Source organism: Brienomyrus brachyistius, unplaced genomic scaffold (genome assembly GCF_023856365.1).
Source record: "Brienomyrus brachyistius isolate T26 unplaced genomic scaffold, BBRACH_0.4 scaffold76, whole genome shotgun sequence".
NCBI classification, from domain to species: Eukaryota; Metazoa; Chordata; class Actinopteri; order Osteoglossiformes; family Mormyridae; genus Brienomyrus; species Brienomyrus brachyistius.
This window is the reverse complement of record NW_026042351.1, coordinates 60,924-73,411: the sequence shown is the minus strand read 5'-3', so window position 1 is coordinate 73,411 and position 12,488 is coordinate 60,924. Positions and strand designations below refer to the sequence as shown.

At 41.5% G+C, this 12,488-nt stretch overlaps 1 protein-coding gene across 2 annotated transcripts in view; it reads left to right on the top strand.

Annotated features, from left to right (window-relative positions):
• The window catches only part of LOC125726784 (uncharacterized), a 46,328-nt gene extending 36,681 nt beyond the window's left edge, over nt 1–9,647 (top strand). For both annotated transcript variants that reach the window (XM_049003276.1, XM_049003275.1), the window contains 7 exons: nt 621–777; nt 3,291–3,402; nt 4,022–4,217; nt 6,302–6,454; nt 6,667–6,838; nt 7,196–7,296; nt 9,299–9,647. In XM_049003276.1, coding sequence (XP_048859233.1) covers nt 621–777; nt 3,291–3,402; nt 4,022–4,217; nt 6,302–6,454; nt 6,667–6,838; nt 7,196–7,296; nt 9,299–9,475 — 1,068 coding nt within the window. In that variant the 3' untranslated portion in view covers nt 9,476–9,647. The remainder of the gene's footprint in view (nt 1–620; nt 778–3,290; nt 3,403–4,021; nt 4,218–6,301; nt 6,455–6,666; nt 6,839–7,195; nt 7,297–9,298) is intronic.
• The last annotated feature ends 2,841 nt before the right edge of the window (nt 9,648–12,488 follow it).

The window sequence follows — 12,488 nt, the reverse complement described above, 5'->3', positions numbered from 1 at the left end:
ACAAAATGCCGTCTGTATGTGAAGTTATATGTCTGTCTCTAGAGGTAAAAATATAACGTCTGTAGCCGTGAGATAATTCCGTCTCTATGCGAAAAGTTTAAGACGTTTTGGCCCTAAAGGGCTTCCATAAGAGGGTGCAGCGAGCGCGTAGATAGGATGGGTTTTCTGCTCACGAGCACATACACGCGTGCCTCATATTTTGAGAGTAATAATTTAATACTGATTGAGCAAGTGAGTATTGTGTAGAGTCAAGTGTATAGTGAGGATGATATTTCTGCTGGCGAGTGCATATGCAAGCGTGGTTTTTATGTGCATGTGTTTTGAGACTAATTAAACGCCATAGACCCTTTCGAAGTCCGAATTTGTACAGTTGAACGCTTCTCGACCCATAGAAGTTCTAGTAGGAAAGGTTGAGATCCAAGACATTGCATTGAAAAAAAATACAGGTTTGATATCAGAGTTATTCGAGTTCCGAGGTTCTACTGTACATTCACATTCAGCAGCATCTGCTAAAGGCAGATTTATACCATTTCAGTTGTGACTTATTACAACCCTGTTTGACACAAGTCTTGTGATACAGCAGCTGGAAAATATACATGAATGTATGTGTCTCTCTGCAGATCTACAGAGCTAGCGGGTGTCTGGGCATCCGACCATCAAATGTGATTCCAGTGAAGAATTACCATGATGAGAGTGAGCTGAATAATACCTGTGACATCCTGCTCCTCAAGGCCATGAAGCAGATGCTGGACTTTGCTGACAATTACTTTGACAACTGTGAGGAAAACACGAAGTAGATAAATTTACCATATTGAGAGGTTGTGCCGTTGCCTCAATCTGTCCATGTACCTATGTTTTACGCCACAGGTTAGGTCCCTATAAACCTGCATTAGGCTGTTTTTGTACCTTTCCTGACACTCAAACCTTTTCATAGCCTGGATTTATAATTGTCTTTTCACTTGAGTATGAATGATGCTTAAATATATATATATATATATGATAATAATAATAATAATAATAATAATAATAATAATTATTATTATTATTATTATTATTATTATTATATAATTGAGAAATGATTGAAACAGAAAATTTTGCTATGGTCTCAATTTTTCCAGGGCTGTGTGTGTGTGTATATGTGTGTGTGTATATGTGTGTGTGTGTATATATATATATATATATATATATATATATATATATATATATATATACACACATACACACAGCCCTAGAAAAAATTGAGACCTCAGCAAAATTTTCTGTTTCACTCATTTCTCAATTTATGGGTACATGCCTGTGTAAAATGTACATATTTTTTTGCAAACTCCAGCCTGGTTTTTCCCTGCTTCTCATTAATGAAGAGCTTCTTCCTTGCTTTATGGGTCTTCAGTCCTGCTTCTAGGAGCCTGATATGATCCTAACCCTAGCAGTGCACTTCACACCTACACGTAATGTTTTTCCCATTCCTTTTTAAGGTCACTTGAGGTCATCCTCCGATTTATGAGGCACTGCCGGATAAATTAACGGTCATCTCTGGCGTTAGAAAGTAGCTTCTACCTTCTGACTGTCTAGTTTTTGGTTATTGCCTCCTGCTTCACCTTATTCTTGTTTGTTGCTGTCTTAGAAACTTTGAGCCTGGAAGCAGCCTGCCTCGTAGTTTAGCCTCCAGCAGTAAACCCAGGAATAAATCAGGATTTAAAAATATAGAATGATTTCTTATTTTTTCCAGAGCTGTATAATTTCACATTCAAGTACACATTTTAACCCAGCACTAGATTAGATGCCATGCTAATAAAATTACCTGATGATTCCAGCATTGGTCACTTTCTGTCTCAGTCTTAAAATATATGCAAATATATATAAAATTATATTTATCACGGATGAGGAGTTTATTTAAAATGCTACATCTAGGGGATACCTCTAACATCTGACAAGATTTTACCTTGGGCCCCTCATTAGGGTTCATTTCTTAAGAAAAAATGGAGTTTTGACATTTGATCCCCTTAAGATGATAACTAAAAAACTATTTGCTGGGTGTTGTTCAAACTTTGTATGGGTGCCAACTGGCACTGATTAAATTTTGACAAAGGTCACCCCAAAATTTAAGCAATGCAGCTTAGTGGCAGCAAAATGAAGGGTGAAAGCAGACTACATTTGATTTTGTAAAAAAAAAAAGTGTTGGATGAGTTTTATTAATGTGTAACAAAAACATTATTTAAATGAAGATCTATGCCTGGTTTTATTTTCAGATAAATTGTCTCAAAAATGAAGCAGCAGCACCGTGTGGTAGCAAAGGAAGGAAATGACAGCTATAGAAGATACTCAGTCTTGTGAACACAATAACTCTAAAAGTATTTTATGAATCTTTTTCAAACAGCATAATGAAAGCAAAAAAAAAAAAAAAAACAGTTGTAGTACTTGACATTTGATCCCGGTTGTATGATAACAGATAAAAGTAATTCCCAGATTCTTTTAAACCTTTCTAGACATGTTGTAAGGGCAAAAGGGGGGGGGGGGCATCAAATTTAATGACGCATCTGGCATTGCATGGATACACTTAAAAGCAGATGGATGCATAGTGTTGTGTAAATTTGTTAAATGTTCTGTATTTATATATATTTATATATTGAAGTTAATTTATTGTTCAATCTGACATTCAAATTTCCCTTTAAAATAAAAACGGCCATTATTTAATGTTGTAGATTGGTTTAGGCACTGTTTAGTCACCAGCATCTTTATTTCTTCACTCTTATTGTTTCTACATTTATTTTGGAGTTTGCATTGGGGAGGGGGGGCACTGCCGGTAATTCCTGCCCAGGTCGCCACATGAGTGAGGACCAGCCCTGAATGTACTAGGTATAATAGGTATAAGTACAAATTCGGTGCTTGAAGTGGGCTGTTCAGAGAGAGGCTGTACCTAGCACCTCTTTGTCTCCCTTTTCAGAGAACCGGCAACATTTCTACTATGTTTGATTTGCTAGTAACGGTAAAAGATAACAAGGGGAGTACCGGCACTCGATTTTCCCTACTTCAAGCACTGTAAAAATCCATTTAAGAAACATTTTACTCCAAAGCCAGCTGTAGCATAAGGCATATTGAAAATGTATAAAGTATATTGTTAAAAAGGTTCATGCAAAAGGGTAATGGGTCAGTGTGTGGCTCAGTCGGTTAGGGCTCTGTGGCCGTAGTCAGCAGGTTGCTGGTTCAGATCCTGAGAACAAGGCCCTTAACCCCAGTTTCTCCAGGGACTGGTGGACCGATAATGAAAACACAATGCTTTCCTTGAACAGGTCAGAAAGTTGGTGTTGGGAAAATGGGAAGTGGGAGCAGTACCCCAGTGACAGAGGAGAACAAACCAGAGCTCCTTGGTAAAGCTTGGAGGGATGTTGTGTGGGACCACAGGTATGAAGCCCGTTTTTATCCAATATAATCAACAACTTGTTTTGTTTATTTTTTACTAGCATCACATAATTTTATGGATATATGTTTAAAATATGCATAAGTTCTATAACCTTCCCCTCCCACACAAACATACATATAAACACTGGGCAGTGTGCAGCCCTGCAGGTTAGCTCACCAGCTGGTAACTGCATTTATCACCTACACTGCATTTATGTATCTCTGCTGGGTATCTTTTGCCTCATATTTAATCTGTCTGCTTATGCCCTAATTGTTAATGGTCTATTGTAATGGGCATCTCCAATTGTAACAAGCTGTGCAAAAGCAAGTTTTATTTTATGTTGCAATAAAGATTCTGAAGATTCTGATTTTATGTTCCGCAGAGTGATGTCACCATTGGGTCCTTGAACAAGACCCTTGCATAGCTTTGGTTAGCACCTGTAAATAAAAAATAAATAAACACTTTCCAATAAGCATGCATGACACTTCATTAAGTGGTTTCAGTTGCAGATGACTAATGAGATGTAAAGGAAGCCATAGTAATATGCTATTATGGGATCGTTTATATTCCTTATGAATTCTGGCTAATCCCTATTTCCAATTCAAATGTCTGTTCTTTTAGCACACGAACTGATCTCAAGCAATACCTGCAAGATTACAAGCCCAACATTGATTCAGTGCCTCAGGCTCGGATTCTTCTAATTGGTCAGATTACAGCTGGAAAATCAAGCTTCTTCAACTCCATCAACTCTATCTTCCGTGGCAACATTACAAGCCAAGCTGCAGTAGGAGAAATGAAAACCAGCCTGACCTTGAAGGTAATGTGATTGTCTAACTTCATTTCCTGGTATAACATTCGTGTATCCAGATGTCTTTATATGATGTTCTTGCTTGAGAGGAAGGACGATATTCTGTTATTTTTAGCTTCACTCTGTTTCAATTGCTGTTTGTTATCCTCATTGCGATTTAGGAAGGGATTGACCCTATGGCAGGATATTTAGTTTGAACCTATGGAAAACCCACATAACACAGCAAGAACATGCAACCTCCACATACACAGAGCCAGAGGCACGATTTGAGCTTCCAGCCCTAGAAGTGTGAAGCTGCAGCACCATCCACTGAGCCACTGTCCTACCCTCATCATGTTCTTATTGCCATCTTTCAAAAAAGGGGATAGAAGTAATTTGTCTAACTATAGGCCAATCAGTCTAACTTGTATAACTGGTAAAGTTATGGAGGCTATAATCAAAGAGAAAATGATAGATTACCTGGACTCCAATAACATTTTGCGGGATAGCCAGCATGGATTTAGGAGAGGTAGATCCTGTTTAACAAATCTGTTGGAGTTTTTTGAGGAAGCTACTCAGGAAGTTGATGATAAGAAGGCCTATGATGTCATATACTTAGATTTCCAAAAGGCTTTTGATGTTGTCCCCCACAAGAGGCTCCTACTTAAACTCAAAGCGACAGGTATTTTAGGTACCGTAGCGACCTGGATTGATAACTGGTTAACAGATAGGAAACAGCGAGTAGTTATAAGAGGCACAATGTCACAGTGGGCTTGCGTTCATAGTGGGGTACCGCAGGGTTCGATTTTAGGACCACTATTGTTCCTAATTTACATAAATGATATGGATACCAATATATATAGTAAACTGGTGAAATTTGCAGATGACACCAAGGTGGGTGGTGTAGCAGATACTGAATTAGTAGCTCAGTAGCTACAGCGGGATCTTGATTTAATTAGTGACTGGGCCGATACCTGGCAGATGAAATTTAACGTCGATAAATGTAAGGTACTCCATCTAGGGAGCAGAAATATAAAGTACAGGTATTTCATGGGTGTCACTGAAATAAAGGTAGCTGATCATGAGAAAGACCTTGGTGTGTATGTTGATGCTTCCATGTCCCATTCCCGCCAGTGTGGGGAAGCAATAAAAAAGGCCAATAGGATGTTGGGGTATATCTCCAGGTGTGTGGAGTTTAAGTCAAGGGAGGTAATGCTAAGATTATACAATTCCTTGGTGAGACCTCACCTAGAATATTGTGTGCAGGTTTGGTCACCATATCTTAAAAAGGACATTGTGGCCTTAGAAAGGTGCAGCGTAGGGCCACAAAAATGATTCCTGGTCTTAGAGGAATGTCATACGAGGAACGGTTACTTGAGCTAAATCTGTTCAGTCTCAAGCAAAGGAGACTGAGGGGGGACATGATCCAGGTATATAAGATTCTAACAGGTTTGGATGCTGTTCAACCAAATAGTTACTTCAGCATTAGTTTAAATACACGAACTCGTGGCCATAGGTGGAAATTAGCGGGAGAACATTTCAAGCTGGATTTAAGGAAGCACTTCTTTACGCAGCGTGTAGTCAGAGTATGGAATAGCCTTCCTGATAATGTAGTGCAAGCTGAATCCTTGGGTTCCTTTAAATCAGAGCTAGATAAGATTTTAACGACTCTGAGCTATTAGTTTAGTTCTCCCCAAGCGAGCTTGATGGGCCGAATGGCCTCCTCTCGTTTGTATAGTTCTTATGTTCTTATGTTCTTATTACCTACAGGACATGTGCTGCTGAAATGTATTTTCCGTGATATGAAATCACATCGTACCGGCTGAGCACATAATGTGATTCTTAATGGTTATTAAATCCAGCCCACCAATCAAGTGATTGGTCTCCCTGAAAAATAAAAAACTAATCAGCAGTGTCACCAAGCTTAGTGAATCTCCCCACACCCCCATTTTAATGCTGGTTGTTAAGTCCATTATCCTTGTATTGTTTAAATAAAGTGGGTGGCCTGAGCTGAAGACCTCCTCACCAGTGGCCACCAAGTTACATCATTTTGAGATGCCTGCTGAACTGGATAAGCAGGTAGAAGGTGAATTACATCATGTGTCTTCTTCCAGTATCGCACTTACCAGGTAAAAGCGGGCCGAAGCGGACAGCCTCTGGGATTCCTACTGTGTGACACCATGGGACTGGAAGCAAGGGAGGATGGAGGGGTGAGAACTGAAGATATTGAGAGCATCCTGAAGGGCTACGTTCCAAACAAGTACCAGGTAAGAACTGTGTATCTAACCACACCTCAAAAACTACTGCTATATGAATACAGGAAATTAAGTCTCATTCACTGATTGTTTTTGGCATAAATAATGTGCTGTTGTTACATAAGTGTCATATGAAAGGACTCACATTGCTTTTCGCTTGAGTTTCCTATGATCTCACAGTCAATGCATGTCTGCATGTCATTCACACCTTTTTGTTTGTTTAGTTCAACCCTGTGCAGCCAATGAAAGCTGATAACTGTCAGGCATGGAGCTCATTGGCTCTTAAGGACAGGATCCACTGTGTGGTGTATGTGATAGACGCCTCCACAATTGGAATTGTGGACCAAGGAATGAAGAATAAAATTGATGAAATCAGAAAGAGAACTAACTCGGCAGGTCAGTGAGTGTGGAGAACAGGGAGGGAGGTGGCATCTATGACGGAGTGTGTGTCAGTGGGGGAGGGGGTGGATCTGGGGGTCACAATTCACAAGCAACTATTTATATACATGTTGTAATATGCTTTAACACCTGCTTTTCCTGAACCATGATTAATACTGAAAAATCATACGGGAAAGTAGAAATGTAAGTTCACCCATGCGAACTAATGACTTTAATAATGTATTTGGATATTCAGTATGAACACAGAGAAGTACAGTTTACCGGACTAGAATATGGCAAACTGAACGTTTTCCGTGCCTTTGGCAGACAACATATAATATGTCACTAGTGAGACGTTTCTGTTGCTGTGTTTAGAGGTCCCTCTATTGGTGCTACTGACTCATGTGGACAAAGCGTGCCCGCATGTGGAAGAGGACTTGAAGAAGGTGTATCACAGCTGCTACATAAAGGATCTGGTGAGTTTCTGGGTCTAACATTGGAATCAGTACTAAAAGCTTGCAGCAGACACACACACAGTGAACAAGTGAGAGATAGCAGTTCATCTGGGTGAATGTTTGTGGGCAGTAGCAGGAAACAGAGTGAACAAGCAAACGTCACACATGCAACCAGCGGCAGGGATCGAGCCCACAGCCCTGGGGGGTCTGAACCTTTGGTTTATTATATTCCAATGGCTCACTAACCTTTATCTCAATTTTATTTTCTAAAACATATTTTCAGGCAGCAAAATGACCCTGTGGGCAGCACTGTGGCCTCACGCCTCCATAAACCAGGATGCTGGCCTGGGTGTCTCCTTCCTCAGGTCCTCTGTTTCATGGGATTGGGGGTTATGGATGGATGGATGACAAATTTGTGTCCAAAATTTGGATTTACATTTACTGCGTTTGCCAGATGCCCTTAGCCAGAGCGACTTGCATAAGTGGGTAGAAGTCTTATCAGTGATTACATTCTGATACATATTCAGTAGAAGCCGGTTATGAATACTATCACACTAAAAAACTCTATCGGCAAGTAGTACAGTTTTTTGACATTTAATTGCCCTCAGGAGCTTTAGAACTTTAGTCGTACAGTGGTACCCTCCAGCATAGTCCCTGGAGGGTGAAGAACTTGGTGGCGAGGGCAGCGGGCGTAGCCGGGACCTCCTGCTGGGGTGCAGCAGCTGCAGCAGGCAGAGGCAAAGGGAGCGCCTCAGGCGGTGGACCTGCAGGCAGCGGAGGCAGCCACTCAGGCTGCACGGCGGCCCGGCGTGTTCTCCGGACGGGAGAAGCTGCCCGGGGAGGCAGCTTAGCTGCGCAGGTGACCTCAGGAACAGCCGGAGAGTCCTCCTGTTCCCCGGCTGAGAGGGAGGCGGGGGCGAGTGCGCACGTCCCCAGAACGATCGGCGGGACGATCGCGTGCTTCTTCCTTTTTCGGGTCCTCGTCGGGAAGGGAGGTTGCGCGCTGTCCACAAAGGCAGACGGCGGGAGGACAGTCCCGGGCTCACTCGGAGCGACCCACCGCTCCGTCCGGAGCTCGGCCAGCTGCCGGAAGTTATCGCGCACCTCCTCTGCGAGGTGTGCGTCCTCCTCTAGGGACAGCTGGTCCAGGATGACCCAGCTCCAGCTGACGAGACCCCATGCCGGGGGATGTTCCCGGATGCCGGGCTGGGCGATCCAGAATAGCACCTGGTCAGCGTAACCGGCGTATTCTTCCTCAATCACGGAAGGTGCTTTCTTCCTAGGGTCTGTCATTCTGTCACGCTTCGCCGGTTGTGCGAGTAAGGCGCATGGGTAGGCAAGCGGGCAGGAAGGAGGCAGGAGGTGAAATCGGGGTAAACGGGAATTTAATGGCAGCTACGGACGGGACAGGATCATGCAACCAAACTAACATCAATTACAGACCCTGAACTGAGGCAAGACGGGGACTGAAATAGACAAGACAACAGGGTACAGCTGGGTATAATCAGGGAAGCACACGTGGATAATCAGGGGGGCGTGGCACACATGAGGATCGTACGAGCCGGGCGTGACACATATTTTGAGAGTAATAATTAAATACTGAGTGAGCAAGTGAGTATTGTGTAATACGTATAGTGAAGCGTATAGTGAAGATGATATTTCTGCTGGCGAGTGCATATGCAAGCGTGGTTTTTATGTGCGTGAGTTTTGAGACTAATTAAACACCATAGACCCTTTCGAGGTCCGAATTTGTACAGTTGAACGCTTCTCGACCCATAGATGTTCTAGTAGGAAAGGTTGAGATCCAACATATTGCCTTGAAAAAAAATACCCGTTTGATATCAGAGTTGGTTGAGTTAAGAGTTATTAAAGTTCCAAGGTTCTACTGTACATTCTCATTTGGCAGCATCTGCTAAAGGCAGATTTATACCATTTCAGTTGTGGCTTATTACAGCCCTGTTTGACACAAATCATGTGATACAGCAGCAGGAAATTATACATGAATGTATGTGTCTCTCTGCAGATCTACAGAGCTAGCGAGTGTCTGGGCATCCTACCATCAAATGTGATTCCAGTGAAGAATTACTTTGATGAGAGTGAGCTGAGTGACACCTGTGACATCCTGCTCCTCAAGGCCATGAAGCAGATGCTGGACTTTGCTGACAATTACTTTGACAGCTGGGAGGACGACACAGAGTAGATGAATTGATCATATTGAGGGGTTGTGCCATTGCCATTCTCTGTCCATGTCCTTGTGTTCTACACCACACCTTTGTTTCCTGTAAACCTGCGTTAGGCTCTTTCTGTACCTTTCCGACACAGAAACCTTTTCATAACCTGGATTTATAATTGTCTTGTCATTTGAGTATGAATGAGGCTTAGATATATTCTATACAATATAAATTCGATATATCCTTTATATATGTGTATCCCCAAAGAAATCTCCTCAATTATAGAAGTACATATGGACTTGATGTTTTTCCTAGACAGCCCAGTCTTACAAGAGAAACAAAATAGTTGATTTTCACAGCATTTTCTTCCCGGCCAATGCCTTCTCTAGTTAAACCATAGAGACTATACTATCTCGCGTAGTCACTGGCTAACATACAATAGCCATTTCTGTGGTTTTTGTTATCTTGCCCTATTCATCACAATCGTGGTGAATTAAAAAAAATCTGTTAAGTCAAAAACAGTACTGTGTCATGTTATGCAAATATACATCCAGCACCATTGATCTACAGGGGAGTGGGCGGTACCAGGAACTACACCGAAAAGGGTATCACAACAGTCCTAACACCTTTCCGCATATGCTAATCATCCAAGGGCAGCACTGGCAATTAAATACACCACCAACAATTAATTATTGTTATATTAACTACTTTTATTAAGAAGTACTGTTAGGTTTTACAGTGTATACACATGCTGTCTTATCCATTTTGATTGTGATATCATCCTTTGTCCATTATGTTCGGAATTTTTGAAGAAGAATCGAAGCTGCGATCAGCTCAGCATCCCCCAACATGTGCCCAGAACGCTTCTTAATTCCAGTCTGTAGCATATCAACAAGAGGCTTGCAGTACTTCAGCTGCATCTTGACTGTCAAGTTTGATGGTCAGGAGGTTGATTGTCGGAAGTATCCACCCCATTTGGGCATTAGATTCCGCTTGCAGAATGTTGGTTGCCTGGGCGACAGGGCTCATTACAGCAGCATACTCAGTAAGGAACGCAAGTCGGCTGGGTTGAACCTGTAATGAAAACAAAACAAACAGCACCGCAATTTTAAGCCTACCTTTACATTGAATTAAATCAGAATATTGTACAAAAAAGAAAAAACTGAACACATTCATTTTAATTAACTAATAAAACACATAGCATAATTCTTACTTACATTGGGACCTTTAGGCACATTAGCACATTGGCACATTACTCCTACTGCCCCCTCACCCTTGTCTTCGATTATCCTACATAGTCTTTCCACTGCCAGGAACAAGGAATTCCACCTTGTCTTATTCGGTCGGAGAAGCTGGAGGGAACAGTGGACCTTCCACATTTGTTCCGCAGACCATTACACTTGCTAAATGTAGAATGGTACAATTTCCTGTATGCCTCACTGGATGTTGCATTTATGCCATCTTCTCTAGCTACTAGGTTTAGTAGATTACAAGCACAGCGCTGGTGTTTTGGCAGCTGGAATTCAAAACTGTCGTCTTCATTTAGAAGTGCAGAAGTATCAATGAAAAAAAAAAGGTTTGCATCCTGTTGGTTGTCAGTCATGGGTTGGTAGGGATTTTTTTTTCTTTCCCAGTGACAGCTGTGGATAGGAAATTTATTTTAGTTTTTACTTTTCTTTACAGCAGTGATGCTATTTTTTCACAACATAGCTTATCTGTACTACATGTATTCTACCAGCTTGTGTGTCCCAGCATGTTACACACATGCATGCACACGCACACACACATGTACATGTAGGGTATACCTATCCTTATGGGGCCCGCTCATTCACTTCTATGGGAAAAATGCTAACGCTAACTATGACAACCTTAACCCCCACCCTGCTCTAACCATAACCATAAGTAACCAAGCAAAATACAAGAGTTTTTGCATTTTTAGTTTTTTCATAGCAGTCACTGACCTTTATAAAATAGAGTTTCCTGGTCCCCATAAGGGAAAAAAACAGATATTTATCATGTTATGGGGACATTGTGTCCCCATAAGGATAGGTATACCCGCTCTCTCTCTCTCTCTCTCTCTCACACACACACACACACACACACACGCACATTTTCATATGAACAAAATATTTAGTCAATATGAATGCTTCAATGTTATTAAAATGTGCTGATTTTAAATGTGTGTACCATTGGTACTGAAGACATCTCAGGCAACATTTCAGCTAATATCTTTAATAGTATTAACCTCAATACTCTCACAACCTTTCTTAGGAAAAACCTTAAAAATAAAATTGAACATTTAAAAACGTTGAATTTTAAGTCGCCAGCCATTGAAATCGCTCACTTGTGCTTTACATATGGTCCAGCCGCAATGTGCTTCTTGCCAGCTGAAATGCAAACTTGGCAGCAGGGTAAGACCGTTTTAAATTGTTCCAGCATCTCGAAGGAACAAACAGGCACGCTTAGGTTCACTCAAATACACTTTAATAAATAACACAAAATAACCTCGCATTTAACAGCAATACCAAGATATCGTATCAAAAGCAAATGCAAAATAATCCATACTACCATGGATATCGAATTATTTTATATATAGCTAATAAGAAAAGATGCAAAGATACAGTAGGAAAATAAATATATATATAGAAAAGAAGCAATGAAATATAAGAATTATTATCACAAGCAGTGATAATTATTCCCAAGAATCAATGAAAGGCATAAGCAGTTGCAGAGCTATTTATAATCGGACGTGCTATAATCACCCACCTTCACACACGGACCAGGGAGCCCCTTTCAGTCCTGGCAGGAGACCAACACGTGATTCCTGAGAAGTGCCGGGCGATGCGCGCTCTATCCCACGGCTGATCTCCGGTCAACACCGGGATCTCCCCCTTCCTTTATACTAATTTTGGCGCTGCATGTGGGCTGGGGTCAAGCTGGCCAGGCTCACCCCTCCCCTCAGCCAATGCGCTCTTAATTCTCCAATTTTGTCTGGGTGATGCTGCTTGCGGTTTCAATCAGAAATGATAAGACAAGTGTCCT